This window comes from Triticum urartu, chromosome 3A, assembly GCF_056163025.1.
Source record: "Triticum urartu cultivar PI428250 chromosome 3A, HENAU_Tu73, whole genome shotgun sequence".
Lineage (NCBI taxonomy): Eukaryota > Viridiplantae > Streptophyta > Magnoliopsida > Poales > Poaceae > Triticum > Triticum urartu.
This window is the reverse complement of record NC_141875.1, coordinates 532,468,064-532,492,885: the sequence shown is the minus strand read 5'-3', so window position 1 is coordinate 532,492,885 and position 24,822 is coordinate 532,468,064. Positions and strand designations below refer to the sequence as shown.

Sequence of the window (24,822 nt, the reverse complement as noted above, 5' to 3'; positions counted from 1 at the left end):
ATTTGGCCTGTAAACTATACTATTTATTTGGGTGGACTATTTTGTTTGTTAAATTTTCATTTCACCATATGTGAGAATGCAATGCAAAATTGGGCGGCCAGCCGGCCACGCCCGCATATATGGGTCGGCGCGTTGGGCGCGCTGCCGACCCATATGAAAAACAGGGCGGACGCCGGGCGGGCGGCCGACCCAAACGGACAAAAAGCGGACGAAATCGCCGTCCGTTTGGGTCGGCCCGTTGGAGTTGCTCTTATATTAGGTAGGATATTAGTTGCACGTTATATTAGGTAAGATATATCTGTTGCACGTTGGTATTTCGTAATATATCAATTACTTTTTCGCAGAATGGTAGGATATTAATTACATGGCAGATTTCAAGGGATAGCGTTGAGTCAAAACGTGTTTATAATCAATGGCAGTGATGGGTAATTAGAGCGTTAAATGTGTTTGGTGCTCAACATTGGAACGATTTGAACCGCTAGAAAACAAGATTTGACGGTCGAGATGGTTTGGATCTGCCCATTTGGGTCTTTTTATATTGGTATAGATAGATAGATTATATTGAGATTGGATGTTTACATGGGACGTGTTTGGTTACTTGCATCGTTTCTAGGCACTTTGCATAGTTCTCTCAGTTGAGTCTGATTAAGCTAATGCAGGCAAACCAATGTCTGTATGTAGTTTGGTTGTCTACATGTAGACTGTCTGTGTTTAGTTGTGTGCATTGGCTGGGCTGATGTAAGCGCCTAGTGCTTGATTGCATACTAGCAAAGTGATTAAGGCGGCGTGAGTGTAGGCCACGGGCAAGGAGGCCGACTGGGCGATGCCGACTACAATGTCGGGCACAACATGGCGTTCATTTGGCATGGTTGACGATGATTAGTGAGAACAGAGTGCCTCGGTAAATGTGGTGGACTGTTGTGCGGTGCCTTTGTTTCCGATTTCGTCAAGACCGTCGTGCTCAATGAATAAGGTGATGATCCAACTGTTCCAACACAAGAAGGGCTTGCTCTGCCTAATAAGGTGATTGGGAACGGGTAAGGAGAAGCGAGAAGGGGCGATAGACAAAATGACGGAGAAGTTTGAGGTCATCATAATGGAGGAGGAGACATGTGTAAAGCGCCATGAGGTGAAGGAGTCAAAGACGACGAAGGGGTTTAGCAAGTTCATGGAGATACAAGAGAAGAATCTTGAGATCAAGGTTGCTTCCAATGACTCCAAGATGTTGTTTGTGAAGATGTTGGATTATGATCCTGATGTGACGAAGATTGTCCTAGCCTAGGCTTGTTGAAGTGCTTCAGGCAATTTGAGGGTGTCGAAGGGTGAAGTCTTTGCCATGCGTAGCCGGATTGGAGCTGAAGAAGGGCGTCTTTGGCATGGACAATCAGACTTTTGGGATCAGTCGGATGTAAAAGCGTATTGAATATCAAATGATTTTTGTTTTGTGATTGCATATGTTTGCAACAATTAAACATATGCTTAAAAGTGGTATTGATATATGCATGTCAAATGAAGGAGGACAGACCAAGGGCAGGCATTTGGTGACTCTGGTTGGATGGCCGTCTCCTCCATCCATATCCACGGACATGTCCGGATTTGTCTATGGACATTTGATGTGTCCATCTTGGTGATCCGCGTTGGACTTGCCTTAAGGAAGTTGGTTTGCTGAAGACCACCTTTGGTTCAGCTTATAGCTTTTGGACCCAGAAGTTGGCAGCTCAAGCTGAACCAAACACAAGTCCAACATCTGTACTGTACGTGAAGCCCTGCTTATTTCATATACTCCAGCAAAATTGCAAGTACGTATGGAGTAGTAGTAATCATGCTATGTACATATGCCCATCAGAGGGGACAGAGCTGCAGTAGAACTCGGCCAAATATACACTGAATATCCATCAGGATCTTCTTCACATTCATTGACTTTAGAACCACTCGCACTCAAAAGCGCAGGAGGAAGTTGCACATTTTATCAGCGCAATGCTTCCCCAATCTGCAAGGTCGGACACTGCATGTAGCTCCTCTCATTGCAGGTTTTTGTGATTTCTTGCAATATCCGCGATGACTCGGTCTTCATTACACCTGCCCACTCAGTGCTACTGTAGCTATGCCAGATAGTACCTTGATCCTCTATCTTCTCTGATCCTCATTAGTGGTGGTGAATAAGGAATGTTCTTAGAAAAACTCCTGCTACCTGAATGAAAATCAGGTCAATTTGCTAGTCTATTTTCCTTGCAAAAAGAAGAGTTGATAGTCTATTCCAAATACACAAACTCCACATTCTCAGTGCAGCCTCACCGTTTAGCTATTTGTAGTGCCATCGTCGTCATTTTCATCTCCAGAAGCTTCATAGCGTGGCTGGTCATACTTCTCACGGAGTTGCTTCACAGGAATGAAGTCCCGAGCTGTGTCCTCGCCATAAAATAGGAATTCAGTGTAGGGGTGCTCAAACCTTCCCTATATATTAATAACGGAACAATCAACAATTCACTTTGGTAAAAAGAAAAGGGAAACAACCAAGCAAACGAGGAACTGGAACTCACTTTCTCTGATTCTTCAGCTTCTGAAAGATTTTCTTCTGCGACTGAAATTACAATGCGATAAATATATCTCAAAACGGCAATGATAGACAAAAATATAAGTATGAACGGATTTGATTATGAAATAGCCTGCTATATTGTTTTCTTGTACAGTATTTAAAACATAAAAAGGTATGCTTATTAAAGTTCCACATCTTAGACGTTGTTGATTTGGTTCCACCAGCTTTCTAGATATCATGACATTGTCTCCACAATGGTGTACCAGAACAGTCAACACACGGTCGATCCACCTTCGCCAAGCGAAGATTATTTATAGTAAACAGACTGGAGAAAATGCTGCATTCTACATTTTTTCAGGGTATGTACAAGGGAAAATATAGTTGCTGATTTCTTTTCATTTTCGGTTGTTTTAAACACTGTTTGATGAACTGTAGGCTGGCTTCGGATATTAGAACTCAGAAGGTTTACCCCTTCATTCTTGACAAAAAGGGTGCAAGGAGTTGGGAGACATAGTGAAATACTGATCTATTTTGATGCATATTTTGGGAATTTTATGAATAATAGCATAGCAGAAACGAAATTTTGGAACAAAAATTATTCAGCACATGGTATCTGAATAACACAGAAAGGGCATGCATTGTTTTCACTGAAAAAAAGAACAATTTCAAAGCCCCACATATATATGGATTAGGAAAAGAAGAGAATAGTACCATATGCAACAAGAAGTTCTGGATCAGCATATACATCAACCAGCACCTGAAAAAATAGCAATACCACAGCATCATAATGTGTAAGATTTTTTTTTGGAACCAGTTAAAACGAAGATTTGGAACCCTATAGATTAAATTGCACACATATGAGCATGCAAAACCATGCTGAAGTTAAAGCAGAGTCCAACGAAGATGCCAATCCAGATTCCAGAGAGAAACAGTGTTTTCACTAACAAATTTTCCTTATGAAGGGGATGGTTAACTAGTTCAGGGTTAAAAAAGGACAATTGTGAATATCACCACCTCAGGAAGTGAGCCTAGCTCACCTGGGTAGGGGAGGGTGTACAATCCCACCACCTGGTTTATGTCCTCGTGGACACGGATTTGGGTTCCTACTTATTATATTGTCAGGGGGCTCCCCTATTTTCCATCACCTCAAATCCATAATTCAAAGCCTTTATGTGCTATATTGCAAGGAGGAAAGTAAGAAGAAGGATAGATAGATATTGCTATGATGAGCTAGCTTAGATGGTAACTAAATTATAATAAATGAAAGTTCCCATCACAACCTTGCAAAAGATTCTCAGCAATTTCAGGACTTGTGTGCAAGGTGTACAATCGTGGATTTAAAATCAGGACTATGGGCCAACTGGCCACAGAAGGATAAGTCAAGTACAAGATGTACCATGTCACTAAGTTAGCTGTTGCCAGAATCATGTATCAATGGTTGTCATTGCGCTAATATTACGTCCATGTAACACAATCTAAACTCTAAACTTAACAAAATTAGCACTAAAATATATCTTGCAGATGCTACAAGAAAAAAAAACTGAGATTTGCTTGGAACTGTGGATACTGAGGAACAACTTAAACTGGAAGCATCATTTACTTGATAAAAAGGTTGATTTGGTCCTTTAGATAACTTCTCCACATTTGCCGTCTCCATCCATGACTTGGATTCACAGCACACAGGATCCATGCCACATATCACAGCTCTATATCCTTCAGCAGGAGAAATCAAAAGACAAAATAAACTAGTGTCTCACATGAATGAATCATGAGTGCTGAACTACAACAAATTAAGCCTAATGACAAACAAATGAATAAAGATAAAAAAATATATCTCAAATATTTCAAACCATATACTACTACAGTATAATTACCTAAATATAGGTCACACCTACATAGCAGCTAGAGATACATATGATTACTTTCAGTGGTTCAGTTCAGTCTTCGACTGTAGGAACGCAGACTTGAACTTAAACAATCGACAAACTATTGTTGACAAAAAAAGATAGTGACCAACACTGATATGTTTACTTTCTATATGTTATAATTTATAAATATCCCCTTCAAGTATACTGATAAAGTATTTGTATATCACATATATGTCCCTACCAGTTAGAATGCAGAACACATAAGAAATAACAATCAATGGAATTATTAGCAGTCCTTTAGCATGCCAGAGCTTTTAACAATAACAGATGGTGCAAAATTACTCACCATGTACTTTGTGGCGTACTTTCTGCCCTAGTCGAAACTCATATTTCACACTTTGGTAAGCCAGGGCTTTAGCAGAAAGTGCCAGAGAATCACCCTACATGACATTTGAAGTAAAGCTATTTAACATAATCATGACATGACTGGTGCACCTAAGTTTTGGCATACCTCAAGCTTAGAGATTGTGTCACGCAGCTCAGCTGCCAAAGCATAGTTCTCGCTCTCAATAGCATTCTGCAAATCTGCACTGCAACAAAAGGATAAAGGTGAGCTATCTGCCAAATGAACCAACTTTGGAGTGTTCCACAACAAATTTCCCCTTACGAGATTAGCCTATATGTTAATTAAGAAAATGGAGCACCAGAGCATAATCATCATATTGGGAAAATGTACATCTTAAAAGTATTTTAAATCTTCTCCTTATGGGTAACAAGGAAATATCAACATACCGCGCACGTAGTAGATTTAAAGATTTATCCTGAGCTTCATTCTTCGATGAACCTCTTTTAGCTTCACGCTGCCTAGTTACCTCTGTTTCGATCTACAAAATAAGAGATAAGACTTTCTTCACAAAGAAATCATCCTCAAAATTCACTTATCTTAGAAGTGAACATCATCAAGGTACCTCAGCGAGCTTTTCCCTCAATTGCTTTGCTGCATCAAATTGCTCTATATTCAATGCATACTGGCAAGAATCAAGCAGTTCAATCGTGAGGTTGGATTTACAAAAGGTAAACATCAAACATTTGGATGTATCAGTTGTCAGTGGAAACAGCAGTGAAACGATGTTAGATTCAACTAACTAGTAAACTGTAATCTAGACAACTGTCTGGTAAAAAATTACAGAAATATGACAGATATTAGTAGTTGCGGCGAGGTGGTGGCAAAGAAGCAAACACTCACTTGTATCCGAGTCTGTACATCCAGCTGAAAGTAGAAGATCAAGATGTCTTCGTTAGCAGACTCACTGCGCTCCAGCCTCGCGGCCGCATTATCGTTACTGTTACTGTTACGAGCATCTCCTCCAAAGAACCATCTGGCGTTAGTCCTTACTGTGGTGTTTATTTTTCCACGGTTGGTCCCCATGTGCAGCTTTTCCGCACACCAGCGCCACGCGTATGCCCCACGGCTTACTGGATTTATTTTGTAACAGAACCTCAGACCATTCCTAGCAACACAAGCTGATCTGCAGTTTGTTCCCTGGGGCGAGACGCCCGAGCCGCACACAGATATGCCTTGCATTGTATATGCAATGCAGTAGGTCCGAAACGTGCACGGGCCGTCGATCACCGCCGCTGGAGCGGTGCAATCACCACACCTACATACAGTGGTAAGCAGCTAGTCAATGGGGCATACAAGTGCACCAGAGCACACAAACGATGACACGCTCTGACATCAACTGAAGCAACTTTGCCTGAAACTCATTATACTTTTACCAAATCGCTTGAAATAATAAAAACACATCTGAAAATTAACAAATGCATGTTCCTATTTAAAAGCAGTGCTAGAGATCCCATATAAAAAAATTGCAAGGCAGATTCCTCTGATCCCTAAATGTTGGTCAATCTGTTTTGAGTTACAGAACAGGCGCTCAAGTATCAAGACGAGGACTGGTGCGGCGGGGCACGGAAAAAATCAAGGCGGGGCGGGGAGAGAGCAGAGCTCGGTTACCTGAGGCGGCGGCCTTGGGCTTGGGGGAGAGGAAGCACGGTGCGGCGCCGGTGAGCGGGCGAAGGGAACGCGTGGGCGCTCCGCAGCGCCAGGGCATGGAACGGGTTCGCGCTGGTGTTGCGCTCTGTCTCTGCTGCTGCTATGCTCTACGGTGGTGGTGGATGTGGGTGGATAGACGGCGCCCAGCCCCAGCCCCCAACTGGCCTCGCCCTGGACCAGTCGTTCCTTCTTTTCTTTGGCCCCAGCGTTTGCTGCGATTTTTTCGTGGAATTCGCGGTTAAATTTCTGCCGCGACCCTATAGTTACCTTGCCTTCAGTTCGTTTCCCATTATCAAACTATCAAAAATAGGTTACTCGATTTGCAAATGATTTTTCTCAACTCTTAACCACTATTTCAGCTCGGCAAATACTTATTTATAAACCTATATTGATTTATGGTACTAGTTACAGAAAATCCACCACACACTCCAGCTGACAAACAACTGCATTCTCATTAAAAAATGGTATCGTAAATCACAAAGGAAGATTCTGCGTTCTCCGATAAATGGAGGTATTACCACTGGTCACAATACTAGCGTGACATTCGGCGAGAAAGTGATCGCAGTAGGAATAAACCTCTAATTTTTCATCTGGCGAACATCAATGCTCAACAGCGAACCCTACGCGACATAAAAATTGTGTTGCTTCTGTTCTGTAGCTAGAACTCTATTTGGCAGCGCGTATAACAGTTCCAAGCCAATTGTCCGAGCTTGTGTTCACATCCCCCTTCAAGGCTCTCAGGGAGTGCTCAGTATCAACCTGCATCACAAAACAACTTTTGAACAAAAACTGTACTGCCGCATCATGAATTTAGTTATCGTTTTAGTTATGGTTTACAGTATGAGCAGAGGAAATATTCACACCTTTGTAATGTACACATCAACTCCAAGCCTAGCTATCACGGCAGCTTCCAGTATTTTGGTCTCCATTCCTCCAGTAGTGTCGTGTGCGGCTACTGATATCTCCACTGCAGTGAATCGCTGGATATGTTAGGCTTATACAAGCGATACTAGTTTACAAGCAGTACATCTGGATCATGAAATTAGCCTGTTCTCAGTCCAATAAACCATAATTTTGATGACAGCGACTCATGTTACAGATAATTTCTCCCTCAGAGCATTTCCCCCCCTTCAAACGATACATAAGAACAAAGAATGCATTCGGTTATGATTAGGTTGTCACTTGGGAAATCATCACTGACTACCTGGATCAAGCATTTTTTGTCTTATTTGATACAATTATGAACTTGAAATTGCTATGTTCAACCTCTGCAGGCTGTAGCGGCATGCCTTCATCAGTATATACTACACAACTATGCAGACATCAATCACTCAACCATCATGGTACACATGGAAGGGAGACATGATTATACCTCCTTTTCTGTTGCCTTGTAATGCAGGTTTTACAATCGACCAGCCTCCGTTGTCATCTACCTCTGTTAAGCAGCACATGTCAGTAAACTGGAATTGCATGTTTTTTCCTGCATTTCCCTACAATAATTGATGTATATCGACCAAGAAGATTACACATGCAGACAAAGTTGATCTACAACAGGTGGATACTAACCTATCTCTTTGAGAAGTACTGCATTGGGGTCAGTTGGAGGACGGTCATATACTCCATGAACATCTGTCTAAATATAAATTTTCAGAGAGCTATGTAAAAGTCTAAGTAACGAAAAACTTGACAAAACAATGAAACATATGAAGCATGGTGCATACAAATGAAATAAGATGAAGCCCATCTTATAACAACAAAATTGAATTATAAGAAAGAAGTCAGCAAGTTGCCATACTGTTACAATAAATGATCAAGTCATGGTAAGGAGACAAGGTAACAGTACCAGAAACACGACATATTTTGGAGTCAAAAGCTGTGCAAGGTGGCGTATAATGACATCCCCACTCAATATGGTGCAGTCCTGGTCATTTAATCCTAACATCAGTCTCAGTACAAGTGAACAAATAGTGTGTATGCCGACCTGTATGTGAATCTAAACAAGAATGTGGGCATAATCCAATTTAAAACTCACCAGCGATTCATCAAGAACAGCATCTCCGTGCAAAACCTGCGAGGAAATGGACCATTATTCTACACAGAAAACCATAGCTGCAAGTTTGTATTCTTCTTCATATGTAGATGGAAAAAGAACAGGTGGAAGTTAGGCGATGCTTCCCTTAATTCTCATAACGTTACTGAAAAACTGTCCAAGCTATTTCAAATGTCAGAACTGATCTATTACTTAAGAATACACACAGAGCTATGTTGGGAACATATATGTATTGTGAATCATTGCAGCTTACCAAAAGCATCAGTGAAAGCTCCATGTAAACAATACTCATTAAACACAAGTCTAAAGAATATACTACTAATATCCAGAAACAACATTTTTGCCGCATATGATTCACATAATTATCGCACTTGAGCTGCAAACTTAGATCAAAGCAAATTTCTACAGAAATTATTACTCAAGAACCTAAGGTGCAGTAGCTTACAGGGACAAAGCCAGCATGGAGCGACTCAGTGATTTGAGAAGCATTGGCTGATGCAAGCTGCAAATGCACATATGTCAACATCTTTATTTACAGGATTAGACAAGAACTGTGTATTGTCAGGTGTCTATCCAAAGATGCAACAATCCTCTAGTTTGCTCACATTTCTTCGCTGAGTAGACCATCCACAAGCAAATGGTGACATCCCAACAGACGGTATTCCTTCTGCAGAAGCACTTCCACAAGTCATTTATTAACACTGATTCACACTTAACAAATTAATAGTTTTTGTAAAACATATATCACAAAATTGATACATAAGCTGGTCAGGTCATTGAAAATACATAGTAGATATATGAATTGTTATTATATGAACATGCATCCTTGCAATGTTAAGTAAAAACTTCAGATCACGACATAATTCATCCAGACAAAGGAACACACGCAGATCCCATGGAAAAATAATAATAAACATAATCATGAATTTTCAATACCTATTCAAGACGACACTAATGACAACACACTAGTTGATTACTTGACCATAATGACAGGTTACCATGATAAGCATGTAGCTGAATTATTAGCATAAAATGCACTAGTCTTCATTTCTATGTAGTGTACCTCTTGCCAAGGCTCTAACAATTTCCTGGTTGAGAGAAGTCACCTATGTTGCAACATATATATTATTAGAACACTGTTTAAGCATTGCATCAAAGAAGCATGGCATACATCGACAAAATCCTGAAAAAAATTATGGAACTGGAAGTTACGATATCCACATGATAGTGAAATTTTAGAAGTACACCGTACTGAAATTCTTGTAGCCACAAAGCCAGCCTTCACCAGCGTTGAATGCAACCCTCCTTTATGTACTCCAGATCTACTTGCTTGGAAGTGGCCAAAAGAACCTGAAGTAGTAAATTCAGACAGAGGACTATTACGATCTTGATATCATGACACTAATTTTACAAACTCAAACTCTAGCAGCGCAATTATAGTTACAGGGATTACGGGTACCATATAACATTGGAACTGACCAACTTCCCTGGTTGTTCAGCACTGTCCTACAGGCAGACGCTAGAGACTATCAATCAGACCCATCGAATGCTAAATACTCCCTCCGTAAAGAAATATAAGAGCGTTTAGGTCACTAAAGTAGTGATCTAAACACTCTTATATTTCTTTACAGAGGGAGTATCTTCCAAGCAGGTTAGATGCACTAATAATCTAAGCATAGCTCGCTCACTAAGAGGCATGTCAAGGTCACTTGGTAGTTAGTGTCAATTCTGACAGCACATAGCATCCCAAATTATGTTCATCAGTTCATGTGGATTCTATACCCAAATCAGAAATCACCTAGTTCAGCTCATCAGCAAGCGTAAGACAGAGAGCCAGTGCCCAGAGGAGGCTACAGATTCCGAGCTATATATACCTGCGCCGTGGACGACGACGAAGTTGCTGTCGAGACCCAGCCCCGCCATACCCGCGAACCCCTCCGCGTCCACGACCGGGTCGGCCGGATCGCCGGGCCTCCTGCTCCAGTCCATCCCCCTAGCCTTCTCCGGGGCGGCGCCGTCGGACATGGCCTGCCGCAGCTGCGCGCACGCAGACTGCAGGCTCTCCTCGTCGATGCTCTCCAGCTCCCCCTTGTTCGTGATGGCCGCTCCGCCTGCGCCAGCACAGAGTTCGTCGAATCAGCGCCGGCTGGAGAGGCGCACGCCGGTACAGAGGCACACAAGGAAACACACGGCTGGAGAGAGCACCTAGCTTAACGATGCAGCGGACAGGGCGGGGCTTCCGTGCCGCCTCCGCCATGGGAGCTCCTCTCCTCGTCCTCGCGCAGTCTCCGTCTCTCCGATGACCGCTCGGGAATCTGAGCACCACTTGAGTTCAGTTCAGCGTGACCATGGTCGGATCTACAGTGTGGACGCTACAGATTTTAGACCGGCCAGGCCATAGGAGATTACAGATGGGCCTGAGAAAGAAAGGCCCAACAAACTCGTCACTCCCGGCCCGTCTCAGCCGGCTAGCCCAACAAAAACTGGGACAGACAGACGCACCGAGCCCCTGCTCGTCCCCGACCTCGGCGGCTCGGCTCCCGATCTCGCTGGCTCGCTGCCTGCCTCGCCGGACGCCGTCAGCCGTCGCTACCCAGCGCTCGGCGCCACTGCGCTTCCCTGGCGCCCCTGCAAGAAGACACCAGCCGCCGCCCAGTCCGCTCTCCGCCGGCTCCGGCAGCAAGCCTTGAGCCCGATTTGAGGACTTGAGGTAAGTTGTCAACTGTGGCACTGCCCCTTCCCAATTCCTGATTCAGGCTTTGCACTTTGCTGTCTATTGCATCAATCAGGTGGAAGAGTCAAGTCTATTGCGTTAGCTAAACAACCGGACTTGCTATCCCGTACATGAACACACAGTCCTGTGAATACATGCACATAATTTTGCTATCCAGTACTTGAACACCTGATCAGTGACAAAATAATGATTTGTCCGATTGTTTGGCACTCTTAACAAGTTACTCTAATGACGCCACTCTTAACAAATTAACAATGCCACACAGTCTTTTTTGAACTTCTCAAGATATGTATTATGTAGTAGGAGTATTCTCTTATGCAAAATTGAGAATTTTAATATGTCTGTAAGACCATATTGATCTATTTCTATGTGCTATTGGTAAACTAATTAGAACGTTGGCATGTCATATTTGTTGTCGAAAGAAAAAGATGGACCACCCTGTTTTAAAATCCTAGATCTCTCGCTCCAAGGTCTCTCCAATTAGACGCCGTTGACTGGCTCCTAGCCCTAGGTCGCCGGCTCTCCGACACCTCCTCTAAGGTCGCTGTCTGTTCGCCAAAGCCTCCTCTCAGGTCGCAGTCTGCTAGCCGCTCTCTCCGGCATCCCAGGGCGCCGCTCCCTCCCGGCTCGCCACGCACTCGCCTCTTCCCTTCAGTGTAGGCCAGTGATATTTAGCAAATGAACTACGTATTCAGATGTGTATGATTGAAGGTTTGTGTTACATGCTTACTTGCAATACCACATTTGTCTTACGTCTTCTGTGTTCGCACTTGAAAGCGCAGGAGGTGTACAATGAGGCTGTTGAAAGCGGAGGAGTTGTTCCAGAAATTGCTTGAGGGTGGGTCCAAGAAGCAGCCTCGGCTTCTTGGGCTCGATGTTGGTAGTAAGTACGTTGGGCTGGCAGTTTCTGATCAGAAAAACAGGATTGCCTTGCCTCTAAGGTATGGGCTTCTAGCAATTGGTGTTGAGGACGTGTTTCTTGATGCAAATGTAAGTGGTCATGTATGCTTGTAAGTAATGCACAAGAATGGTTATATTCCATTCCTCTTAATGGCTTAATGGAGCGGAGTATTTACAGTCTATTCACTGAATGTTTGAAATTTTTTCTGTAAGTAATAGTACAAACCATCACCCTGTTGGAATTGGACTGTCCAACCGCAAACAAAGCACTACTAGTAATTCATTGAATTTGTATGCGGGCTTACTCTATGCATGATTGTGTTAGGACTAGAGCGATGTCTGCATGTTAATGTTAGCATAACTTCATTTTATATGAAATGACTGTAGACCTTCAATTTTGTTAGGAAAAAACTAGTGTTGTGGTTTACAAAATCCTGTGACGCACATTTCTATTTTGGGGACCTGTTTCGATCACACAACTTGTTTGCTTTCATATTTATGTGCTCTGTAAGGCTTGTTTGGATAGTAATCATGACTTTCCTGTGTTTGATATGTTTCACCCAGACCAAGAGAGTGGCTTGACTCAGTATAGTCATGATTGTCATTGCCATTATTTTCCCAGTTTCTTGGACATGGGATGTCATCTTAATTCTGCAATGATGTGCTTGGTCTATTGTCGTGAGTACTTACATCTTGAGAGAAAAAATATATTATGATAGCCCAGTAGCTTCTCTTTTCTATAATTTGGTGATGAGATAGATGACACGCTTGCATTTCCTTAATAAGGTAAAATTACATATTGGGATTGACAAGTGCATTGATATTCTGCAGTGTCTTGGGTAGGACAAAGACAAACATTAATTTGATGGCAGATGATTTCAAAACACTGGTATGTTATACTTGTTCACGTTTAAAACTTACTGGTAAACACAAGATCAAGTACTCAATAAAAAAATATCATTTTGTTCTGTAATTAATGCTTGTCCACTCCCTCCACCATTTTTCAAAAATTATCTTTCATTGAAACTGATTTTGCACTCTGAAAATGCAAATTTTGCTTCAACTTAATGTGTAAAACCGAAAAAGGAAATGTGCTCTTATTGGCATTAAGTCAGGGTTTCAGGTCTATCTGTATTGGCTTCTTTACTCAAGTTACCCATTTCATTTACCTTTCTAAGATATTTAAGGGTGACATTGATAATTGACCACAAACAAATCAAAACAGCATCATATGTAGAAAGGGTATATTTTTTTGTGTATCTAGCTGTACAGAAAAGATTCTCACCTCTGATAGGCTTTTAATCTGTGGATGGGCAAAATAACTATTGGTCCCACTTTGCAAAATTCAACAAAAAAAATTCCAGGCTTGTTATATCGCAATGCTGGTGCTAACTTGGAGTGTCATGGCCTCGTGGATGGTTATCACAACTCTTAACTTAGATTTGTGCATAGAATGGAGCTGATGCAGGCTTGGTCGAAGCTAATTTACAGATGTGCGCTGGGAGCCAGCAAACACTAAAATCGGCTAGTATTGTCAATCTTATGGCGCATCCGGAATAAGAGGAGTATGTAGAATCTTCTAGCAGAAAGAGAAGATATATGCGACATATAGTCCAGAAGTTCAAGCGAAAGCCATCACCTGGCAAAGCATGCACAGATAGCATGAAGGAGATATTACCCAAATATGTTAGCCTTTTCAATACTGCACCAAATATTTTTGCCAATAATATGCAGGAGAACTGCATGTAATTTATTAAGAAGCAATACTGCACCATTTTATGCATAGATAACTGTTATGGCCGGTTTAGCTAGGCCCACCGGGCAATCTTAGCCCACAAGTTATCTTAGGTTAATTCTTATGCAAGTTATCTAGGTTATAAATATAGACTGTAAGACTCCTTTTGGAATTAAGCAAGAAGCAATCAATATTTGCTCGGCTTCCCTTAAGGAGCCGGGAGACCTAAACCATAGCCGCCTCTTGCATCCGCCGCCGTCGCACCAGCCGCAAGGACGGCGCCCAGCCGCCGGCCGCCGCGCAATCTCCTCCGACCTCCTCCCTCCTTTCCTTACAGGCTACGCCCTAGATCGGGTAGAACCCTAGTTTCTACCAATTTGGTATCCAGAGACTCGGGTTCGATCATGTCGTCATCAACACCCACGCCGCCGCTTCCCATCATCACCACCGCCCCGATGACCATTGCCGGGTCCCCAACGCCGCCGGCCCTGATCACCTCCGCGCCGCCGACAACCTCCGTCTTCACGCCGGAGGAGATGACCAGCACCCTGCGGGACCTCATGACGGCCGTCCAGGGCATCTCCCTGTACTTGGCCGGCCCGCACACCACCCCGCTGGCTGCGGCCCCCGCCTACAGCCACCCGGCGACGCACTGGCCGATCCAAAACGCGTCGGGCCCGAGCGGGACGCCCCTGCTGCCGTTCCAGGCAGGCTACACCGGCGGGCCCCCGTCGCTGCTGCACCTGCCTTGGTACTCGGTACCCGCGGCGATCGCCGGGGCCCATCCGTCGCTCCAGCCGCCGCCCGCCCCAGCGCCGTCCTGGCCGCAGTGGCCCGCGCCGGTTCTCGCGGCGCCACCCGCGCCTCCCGCGCCCGCCCCAGCGCCGCAGTGGCCCGCGTCGGCCCCAGCCGCGCCGGTCCAGCTCCCACTGCAGCCGCCCAGCTCCGGACTGGGCCAGTCCACGCCGGGAGGACTTCCGATCCAGCAGATCCGGTTTCCGCCGTCACCGTCCCTGATCCCGGCCTGGCTAACCGGGACGTCGCCACCGCCAGTTTACACAGAGGCCGGGGACCCACCGGTACCCACGCTGCAGTCTGGGGCCTCGTCCGGCTCCGCGGGGGCCTACGACGGCCTCCCCACCGTTGACCGGGCACCGTCATCATCACTGCTCCGCACCGCCGAGCCGGTCGGCCATGGCGCGCCGACCCAAATGCCGCCACAGTTCGCCAGGATCGATTTCGCCACTTATGACGGCACGGAGGACCCGCTTAACTGGCTCAACCAGTGTGAGCAGTTTTTCCGTGGCCAGCGCACGCTCGCGTCGGAGCGCACTTGGCTGGCATCCTACCACCTCCGCGGTGCAGCCCAGACTTGGTACTATGCCCTCGAGCAGGACGAGGGCAGCATGCCCCTTTGGGAGCGCTTCCGCGAGCTCTGCCTCCTTCGCTTTGGGCCTCCGGTTCGCGGGAGCCGCCTGGTGGAGCTCGGCCGCCTTCCCTTCACCTCCACGGCATGCCATGCGTCGGGCGTGACGCCGCAGCAGCGGACCGACCTCTTTGTCGGTGGACTTCCGGATCACATTCGCGTGGACGTGGAGCTTCGGGGACCCCAGGATCTCCAGTCGGCCATGTACTACGCCCGCGTGTTCGAATCACCGTCCCGGACCACTGGGTCGCTACCCGGGCCGGATTCCGTGCAGGGTCGGCCTGCGCAAGCTTCTGCGGCACCCCTCGCCGCGACCGCGGCGCGCCCGTTCCACCGGCTCACCTCAGCCGAGCTACTCGAGCGTCGCCGCCAAGGGCTGTGCTTCAACTGCGACGAGCCCTACACGCCCGGCCATGCCTGCCCGCGACTCTTCTACCTGGAGGTTGCAGACTACATTCCGGAGGACGCCGTCGCCGCCAACCTGGTCGCCCCAGCTGTCGAGAAGGTGTTTGACGCTGGTTGATCGCCTCGAGGAGTTCCGCAAGCGCTTCCCCACCTTATAGCTCGAGGACGAGCTGTTTGTGCAGGCAGGGAGAAGTGTTATGGCTGGTTTAGCTAGGCCCACCGGGCAATCTTAGCCCACAAGTTATCTTAGGTTAATTCTTATGCAAGTTATCTAGGTTATAAATATAGACTGTAAGACTCCTTTTGGAATTAAGCAAGAAGCAATCAATATTTGCTCGGCTTCCCTTAAGGAGCCGGGAGACCTAAACCCTAGCCGCCTCTTGCGTCCGCCGCCGTCGCACCAGCCGCAAGGACGGCGCCCAGCCGCCGGCCGCCGCGCAATCTCCTCCGACCTCCTCCCTCCTTTCCTTACAGGCTACGCCCTAGATCGGGTAGAACCCTAGTTTCTACCAATAACTCATTTAGGCTCCGTTGGGCATCTAGTGGCCTTTCAAGTGTAGCTTTGCTATTATCCTTTTTTTAGAACCATAACAAAACTATCTTACTAGAGTTAGTAAGGATTCTTATAGATTTCAAATCACAGTGCGGCACAGCACATCAAACACTGGTAGTAGTGTTTGACAAGTTTACAAACTTAGTGATTTCTCATTCATTACTTTTTTCAGTTGTTCCATATGTTATATTTTTTTCTGGATTTCTGACCTCTCTTTAATTTTCAGTTATGCATATTGAAGATAAAGCCATTTTTTGTTTTGTGAATAGGTTAAAAACTATTCCCTTGCTGGGCTTGTTGTGGGTTATCCATTCAACCTACAGGGTCAATCTTCTCCAGATGTACGGTGCCCTTTTGGTAGTATAGTTCACCTCCTGTTTCACTTTATGTTTTCTAATGTTTCTTTTTCTGTAAAACAGGCATCACAAGTAAGCCTTCTTGTAGGAGAACTTTGTAAAACTGGGAAACTTGATGATTTGAGCTACACATATTGGGATGAAAATTTTACCTCAAAGGTGATAGCTCTTTTTCCTCTGTGTGCCTTCTTATTCAAATAGGATAAGGTGTGGACTGCAGTACTGTTTTGGCCATCGGATACATTTTAGTTTTTAAGACTGCTATTGGGCTGTTTTGTGGGGAAATGACTGTCATGTCTCTTTTACAAGTATTTGGTTGTGAAGTTTTCTGATCGACCTTGCTTTTTGGTTCAAATGATGCTGTTTCTCCAGTGCGTAGAAGCCCTTTTAAATCCTCTGAAACTAAATGATCCAGTTGAGACCAAAACAATGACAGATAAATTTGCTGCAGTTTGCATACTCCAGGTACGCCCACCAAATCAAGGATGGCATCATACTCCAATCACTCGGTTCATGTTTTCAGTTGACATAATCATTATAGTAGATCTTTGGGCCATTCGGTTGAGAACTGCTATTAGTCGCATTGAGAATTTTCCTTTGTGGGCAGGGTTATTTAGATAACATGAACAGGGCATTGAGATCTGCAGATAAGTGTGACTCAGCTTCTGGTAAGTGCTTCTTTGTATAGTGTGGCCTCTTTGTTTGTTTCTTTCTTGTGCGTGTGTGTGTGTGACAACTGACATCTTTGTTGTTTACAATTTGCATAGGTCAATGAACATTTGCCTCTTAAAGGTTCTTCAGCCTTGCAGTCTTTGGTCGAAGCATGGTTCTGAAAGCATTTCCGTTTCCTGTAACATTCAGTTGGTCGAGATGTAGGTGCAGAGCTGACATATTCCGCTGACAGCACATCACCTGTGCAAATTAGTCGTAACTGATGCTAATCTATTTGGAAGATCCCTTCTCCCCTTTCCTTACAACCTCAGTCTGCTTATGAGATTCTCGGCATAAGCTGATGATGATGCCCCATGCCATTGCATGGCCACCGAAATGCTTGCCTGTTCCCGTCCTCTAATTTCCACAAATTAAGCGCACAAATGCTTTGTTAGCAGCCCGGGCAGTTAACCCCCTTCCTGCGGCCTTCGGTTTGCTTGTCGACCCAAGAACGGTCAGGTGATGGTGCCAGGTGCACCTGGAGTGGAGTGAGCCATATCCCAGCGTATGCCTACTGTACATGTGTAACGCTTCGGACACACCCGCCCGTGGTCGTTATTCCTGACAGGATCTAGACTGGCCCCACAGATCAATACTAGTCTTTTCTACGCACTTTGTCCTCACTCATGCGCACCTGGAAGGAACTTCCCGGTCGGTTACCCATCCTGACACTACTCCAAGCTGAACATGCTTAACTTTGGAGTTCTGTCCGAATGGGCTATCGAAAAAAAGGAATTTCTTATTGATATGAGTAGTCTATCATCCCTAATAAGCCAGGTCATCACAACATGTCCAACTCCAATTCGTCTTGGTACGCTGCTTGTGCTCACTGGGCGCGTTCCTGGGACGTGCCATATATTCGCGTCTTGTTCCTCTCTCTCTCTCTTGTTGGATTGTCTGATCAAAAGATAGACAATGCAACATCGTAAAGAATTTCGCGATATAATCCCGTGGAGCTCTACCGGCTGACATGTTCGTTGCTTGCACACAAGAGATCGCAAGTGTGATCCTACCAGGAAAGTTAGGCTCATGAAGAATTTTGCGACGACAGGTAACTTCGTCCGTCCAAGTCACTGCTCCACATAGGGAAAAACAAAGGAGAAAAATGGGCCACCTGTCGAGCCACAGACTCTCCCGTGCGTGTGCTTCCGTAGAAATCTACACTACTGCTGCTGCCACGACAAGTTTATTTTTCCTTGCACTTCTGGAACGCCTTGCCTCGCCTCGGGCGCTCCTGCCAGCTGCTGCTCCATGCAATGTCAGCATCGTTGACGCTTTGCAGCTAGTGGTAGTGGCTTGGTGCAAACGAGATTTGTCGGGCAAGGAAAGACAGGTCAGGAACACATGAGGTCAGCCGTCGACCGTACTGTTATTTCGTTTCTCCGGCTTTTTTTTAAGTACGTCAACGGCGTATTATATTTTTATAAAAGAAGAAGATATGTTACAAGTTCTCCGACTCATTCTCGAGGAGTTGTACTGTCTAATCCGGGCACTGCCCAAGATATACCACCATGCACGTTGGAGTTGGAGGTGGCTTCAAGGTAAAGAAGACGGCCGGCCTACGACAGTTTGATTCCATCAGCCGGCGTGAGGTTTAGACGATCGAGCAGCCGCTGCCCGCTGGTTGCCGGCGGTTTCGGACCGAATGCACGAGTTTGATTCCATTTGTTTATTTCTTTCTGATCGATTGATTTGTATTTTGGCGATTTCTCGACCAGATAATTGATAATTCTCAGTCAACATTTCAGGATTCTCTCGTGTTGATTTTGCTCGTGTGATTGTTGACTTTGACCAGTCGACCAACATGGCCAATCTGTTTAGAAAAGATATATTAATAGCTGCTGCTAGGAACCACAATATGATATCTAAACCATACGTACCAATCTTGTGCATACGTAGCACATGACCTCTTACGTACTGTACTGACTCTGCGGCTGTACACGTTCATACGTACAACATGACTCCTCATGGCCGGGCTCCACTATCATCAGATAACGGGAAAACAACATAAAAAATGGACGCTGATAAGTGCCACACGTGTAAGCGTTAGGAAGTCCGTCCATACATTTTGTGTGGTCTATAAGAAAAACAGCCCACACATCTACGTGTGGGCAAAACAATTAGCGCTCACACGTCTTTTTTTTCTCTCCCGATCCCTCTTATACGCGTGCGTGTGGGCGAAGTTGATAACGCCCACACACCCGTATGTCAGGCCTCGTACTTCCTGGTCCCGCACGTCACGCGTGACGGTCACCGCGCGCCCGCAGTTGCCATGGTCCAGACCCTCGTCCATGTTCGTTTAATTGCAATTGCCATGTCGCTGAACTACGGTTGCCATGTCAGATAACTGCAGTTGCCATGGTTGCTCAACTGCAGTTGCCATGTATGGTCTGATCTAATGTAGTTGTCATGATTTCATAACTTTAGGAGTTGCCACATACTAACACTAGGCAGTTGAGAGAGTTGCCATGTGCTCACAAGCATGTTAGGGCAGTTGCCATGTAAAAAGGAAGAGTTGACATCTGCTTACGTGCATGTTAGGGCAGTTGCCATGTAAAAAGGAAGAGTTGACATCTGCTTACGTGCACGTTAGGGCAGTTGCCATGTACATGCACGTTAGGGCAGTTGCCATGTACCATGCAAAAACATATGGCAACTCGGTAAAAGAGAGTTGCCATCTGCTTACGTGCACACTAGGCAGTTGTCGTGTACCCTGCAAAATACATGGCAAACTCGGATAAAAAAAAAGAGTTGCCACCTGCTTATAAAAGCACACTAGGGGCAGTTGCCATGTGCAGTGCAAAAACACATGGCAACTGCCATGTGCAGTGCAAAAACACATGGCAACTAGCAGCTTGGGTGTGGGAGAGGAGAAAGACGTGTGGGCAAGATACCAAATGCCCACACACTGGCCCTTGTGTGTGCGTGCAAAGTGGCGTGTGGGCGAACTGCTGAACGCCCACATACCAGCTCCTCCTGTGTGGTGAAACGACCGTGTGGGCTACCGGCTGAACGCGCACACACCAGGCCAGTCATACGTGGCACTAGAAACATGCCAAGATTCGTGCGCTCACGAACGGACGCGGATCCACGTGTGGGCGAGATACAAACACCCACACGTGTTAACATTTCCGTAAAAAATAGCGTCTGGTGCAACCAAAATGAAGGATAGTCTTGAATCTGGAAACAAAGCTAGGTGCCGTATAATGCTTTTTCGCAAAAAAGAAAAGGTATAATGCTAGTACAAGGTGACTTCTTAAAAAAGCGAGTAATAAAAATCTCTAGAGTTCAAATAGAACTACCACAAGCCTAATATTGATGAATAGATTGAAAAAAAATTTCGTAAAAGGAAAAAAAAACAGCTTCTCCAAAGAGCATAAAGCACCTGCGGCAGCTTCGATTATGCCCTCACGAACATCAGTCGATCTTTGTCAAATCTCACAGTAATGATCGGTCGAGTTCGACGGACACTTGGCTAGCTATCACATGTCTCGATCCAACGTGCAAACTTCGGTTTCTCCACCGCAGCATGTCCCTGCCCTCGTGTAGTCGCGTGACAGCGAGATGGCAGGGTGCCATATCTTGTGTGAGCAGTAACATCACACGCTTGCGACATGTCGGATCAACACGTAGGACGGCTCGATCGGGCCGGGGACCCTACCGGCCACCATACGTTACGAGGACAGCAACGGGTCTTGCCCGGTGACTGGGTTAATCAAGCCACGTACGCGCCATGGCCATCGATCGGTCGATCGATCCCCGCTCTGCATGTTTGCTAGCTTGTGTCAACTAATTTGTCGTCCGGCCCCGTAGGCGTAGGCGTGTCCCTTGGTCGCACGGCTACGGAGCCGTGCTGTCCCCGCACACGTCCACCGGGTCGATCGTAGCTAGTCAGCTCTGGTGACCATGGTGCCCGCAGGTGTGTAGCGTGTAGGGTGTAGCTCGGCCTCAAAGTCAGAGCAGAGCGGCGCGCCGCGGTCAAGATCAGATCAGGATCCGCCGTGCACCGCCTAAAGTGTGACTTGTCAGGATCGGGGCACTGTATTCACGCCGATCAATGCAATGCGACGCAAGCAAAGGAAGAAAAAGGAGTTGTCCCGGCCGCGCGCCGCCGCGTTCCAACAAGGCGCCGGCCAGACGACGGTCGACGGCGACCCACCCGCCCAGCTCGCATGCGGTCGTCGATAGATGGGATCGGTCGAGAGGGATTGCTCGTCAGCCGATCGATCGCCGGTCAGTGCGTGCCGTGTAGGACTAATGGTGGTAGGTAGGGACGAGTATACGTGAGGGTGGCGGGGATGGTAGCCTCGTGAAAGGACAGACGGCATTGGCCGTCGTAGCGGCGCGTCGGGGACTGGGCGCCGATGGAGTTGGACTCCATCCACGTTACGCCGGACAGCGGTGATTCATACGGTCGGCCTGTTCCCGTCGGCGTTTTGGACGCGGCCCCAACCTAAATTGCCTACGCAGTGTAGCTCTGGCAGTGGCACTAGGATCGGAGTAGCCACGACGTGCGGGACGACGACTATCTGGTCGAGGCTGTATATATGTGCGTGCGTTTAGGATGGATAGAGTGGCTAGGCTTGAGGATTGTGATCCGATGGGGAGGGATCGAGGGTGGATTTTCTTTGGGCGACAAGAATCATGTCGTGTGTGTCCCCGGGACAGACTTCCCGCCTCTCTCTTTGTTAGTAATAATGCGTACTCATATCATATGTACGCACGTAGGAGCTTTTTCTTTTTTGAACATGAATGTAGTACGTAGGAACTTATTAGCTAGGCCATTGCCATTGTTCTGTACGTTGTGTATGTAGTCCTAACTAGTTAAGAGGAGACTAGGAATGACTATACTCGTATAGAGTACGTTGGACAAGCACTAGCTAGCTCCAAAAGCAAATAAAAGTGCCTAAAGTCGAATCAAATCTCCCCCTTTTTGTCAGCTTAACTCAGCCTAGACACAACACAGTGCCACTTTGCTGTTCAACATCCCCACCAACACCTTGCCTGCTGGTTTACGGACTACAGGTACATAATATCTGCACACAATCCTCTTAAGAATCTATATATCCGAGTCTCACCTCTTATAGTAAAATTAGCCGATGTTTCTGTCACAGTAACCACTGAAGAACATTGCATGCTGGCAATACATACAGCCCGGTTAAAACTCGAAAGCGATGTGCCCTGTGCAGTGCAAAAGTCGTCCAGTCCAAAAGCAGGCACACATGGACGCGGCAGCACCTGTCCCGTTCTGCCCAAAGCCAAGCCCAACCACCGCCGGCTGCACTTGCACTGCATGCACCGTGGAATCAACAATCAACTCACTGATGTCACTCAGGACTTGATCAAAGACTCGATGGATCAGCGCGCGGCAGCCGATTTATCTAATCTGCTATAGGATATAGCAGCAAGCAAGAAACTACATACCGTCCTGCTGCTAATTCAAGGGCCGTGTGGTCGGGATATGCCGAGGAAAGCAAAGACAATCGTGGCGCCAAGTCAAGGTACATGCCTGGATTACTCGGGCCCGATCGAGGACGGCTAGGCGAATCAGTACTACGAATAATTCCCCTGTCTATATCTTGCAGTACTACGGAGAGTACTGGTGAACACAATCTAGTCGATAGATCCTACTAGTGATTCGTCGTAAACGGCATGCATGCATGCCAACGGGCCAAGCCAATGAGCCAATCACCCTACGCAAGTAGCCATGCATCCATGTCGATTGACGCCCGGCCCGCACGAGTAAAGTATATATGCTGCTGCTGCTGCTGCTGCTCGGTGCATGCACGCATGCGGGCATCAGCTGATTGGTACGTGGTGGTGGTGGCCGGCCTGCCGGGGCCGGTGCCGGTGCCGGTGCCACCCACCGGAGACGGCCGGGAATGATCGAGATCACGGGGGTTTGAATTACTAGCTAGTAGTAACATTTTATGCCATCCCCGTCTGTTCCTCGGGTGCCGACCGATCGACAGCACCCGATCGCGACGGCCGGCACCCATTGACGTCGATCCCTTCGTTTCTCTCTTGTCTTGCTAGCTAGTCTCGGATCATCAAGGTCTGTTTGGCCCGGTCGGGTCCGCGGTTGCTTTCCGTATGGAACACACGGCGCCAATTAGCGCATAACAAATTGATTGAGGGGCTTTCATTCCATTCACCAGCTCGCTAGTCCAACTCCGACGCCCATCGTTATTCCTCTCACGTCACCGCGATGCTAGCCTACTATATGTATGTACCACCGCCACTGGTGTACTATAGCCTTCGCCGTTGACGAAAGCCATGCATGTATAAGTACGGAGGACACATAAAACTGCCGTTTGAATTTGATTAATTTGGGAGTACGTACAGCACCCAGACTTGACTTGAGATAGAAACATCGTTAGCCTTGGGCTTGCTTATTACGTAGGGAACGGAATCCCTCTAATCACTCAATCGCTGCTTCATTCCGGCAAGCTGATTAACAAGGATGGCTAATTAGCTTGAGAGCTGGCCTAATTAGCTCATGAAAATAATTATGTATCCCATAGTTAATTTGTCTATAGGAGGAGGTTGAGGATTCCCCCTGCTAGCTAGCTACATAACGGGACTTGCTGCATATATATAGCATTTTGTAGGCGCAAGTTGCAGCGGACCGCCCGGCCACTGACGCTCGATCGTCGTCTGTCTGGGCTGGCCATCGCATTCTTACGTACGCATTGTGTTAAACTAGGCAAACGGAGCATATCCCTGTCTCGGATCTCGCCGGAGTAAAGTAATGGCCTTCAGCAGCCAGCGTAGTGCCCAATTCTTCCTCCCGGCACCCATCCATCACGTACAGTAGGTGTCATGGATGATGCTCGCTTAGTTAATCATTTTTAGGGTTTTCATCACCCGCTTGTCCGTGAACCGTGGTGCAGGCAGGAATTAACGGATGAATCCAGGCACCACGTACGGCCGGCATGTTTGCAGCGGGTGTCCAGGTGCCGGCGTGTGGTTCCAGCGGCTACGTGCGTGGAAAATGGTGTAGGTTTTGACTTGGTATGGACGAGGACGACGATCCAACAGACATCAGGTGCAGCGGGAATTGTAGTTGGTTGGTTCAGGTTGGACTTGATCGTCATCTTGTCTCCCGCTCTCTGCTAGCTACGTAGATATATATAGCTAGATACCGTCTCCTTCGTCACTCCTGGATAAACTATATACGTTTGTGAGAATATAAATAGGTTATCATCATTGGCCAGTCAGGTGTGCGTTTATATCCTGGGGTCGTCGTAATTAAGCCGTTGTTTGATTTCTGGGACAAATGTGTTCTAGAGGACAAGTCTTGTAGAATTTTTTTTAAAGAAGAGAGATCCAATAACTCATCTTTTCTTGATTTGGTTTCTGAATTGGAACAAGTCGTACGTATGAAAGCGACGGCAACTAGCTACATAACTTGAACAAGCATATATATATATATATATATATATATATATATATATATATATATATATATATATATATATATATATATCGCCGT

General features: G+C 46.3%; 3 protein-coding genes across 7 annotated transcripts; 1 reads left to right on the top strand and 2 right to left on the bottom strand.

Annotated features, from left to right (window-relative positions):
• Positions 1–1,753: 1,753 nt before the first annotated feature.
• LOC125544868 (uvrB/uvrC motif-containing protein) lies at positions 1,754–6,638 on the bottom strand. 2 transcript variants are annotated; one of them, XM_048708643.2, is made up of 11 exons: positions 6,419–6,638; positions 5,651–6,065; positions 5,373–5,432; positions 5,197–5,288; positions 4,916–4,994; positions 4,751–4,844; positions 4,137–4,249; positions 3,248–3,293; positions 2,541–2,581; positions 2,296–2,454; positions 1,754–2,184 (listed from the first exon to the last, which is right to left on the bottom strand). In XM_048708643.2, exons 2-10 carry the CDS (start codon positions 5,987–5,989, stop codon positions 2,299–2,301), a joined length of 1,020 nt encoding a protein of 339 aa, XP_048564600.1. In that variant the 5' UTR covers positions 5,990–6,065; positions 6,419–6,638; the 3' UTR covers positions 1,754–2,184; positions 2,296–2,298. The 2 variants fall into 2 exon arrangements, with proteins under 2 accessions (XP_048564600.1, XP_048564599.1); XM_048708642.2 differs by having other exon boundaries at positions 1,754–2,191; positions 6,419–6,632.
• A 252-nt stretch (positions 6,639–6,890) lies between these two features.
• LOC125544869 (Amino acid kinase family protein) lies at positions 6,891–10,888 on the bottom strand. Its single transcript, XM_048708644.2, has 12 exons — positions 10,713–10,888; positions 10,382–10,618; positions 9,760–9,857; positions 9,571–9,613; positions 9,113–9,174; positions 8,953–9,009; positions 8,490–8,525; positions 8,301–8,378; positions 8,024–8,090; positions 7,830–7,892; positions 7,321–7,424; positions 6,891–7,216 (listed from the first exon to the last, which is right to left on the bottom strand). The coding sequence occupies exons 1-12, from the start codon at positions 10,762–10,764 to the stop codon at positions 7,124–7,126; spliced, it is 990 nt and encodes a 329-aa protein (XP_048564601.2). The 5' UTR covers positions 10,765–10,888; the 3' UTR covers positions 6,891–7,123.
• Positions 10,889–10,985: 97 nt separating this feature from the next.
• On the top strand, positions 10,986–17,664 carry LOC125544870 (Polynucleotidyl transferase, ribonuclease H-like superfamily protein). 4 transcript variants are annotated; one of them, XR_015619287.1, is made up of 8 exons: positions 10,986–11,217; positions 12,024–12,182; positions 12,973–13,030; positions 16,530–16,601; positions 16,680–16,775; positions 17,068–17,081; positions 17,224–17,284; positions 17,384–17,664. XR_015619287.1 is itself a non-coding variant. In XM_048708646.2 (8 exons), the coding sequence occupies exons 2-8, from the start codon at positions 12,034–12,036 to the stop codon at positions 17,389–17,391; spliced, it is 537 nt and encodes a 178-aa protein (XP_048564603.1). In that variant the 5' UTR covers positions 10,987–11,217; positions 12,024–12,033; the 3' UTR covers positions 17,392–17,664. The 4 variants fall into 4 exon arrangements, 3 of the variants coding, with proteins under 3 accessions (XP_048564603.1, XP_048564604.1, XP_087403715.1); XM_048708646.2 differs by having other exon boundaries at positions 10,987–11,217; positions 16,989–17,081; XM_048708647.2 differs by having other exon boundaries at positions 10,991–11,217; positions 12,019–12,182; positions 16,989–17,081.
• Positions 17,665–24,822: the final 7,158 nt, after the last annotated feature.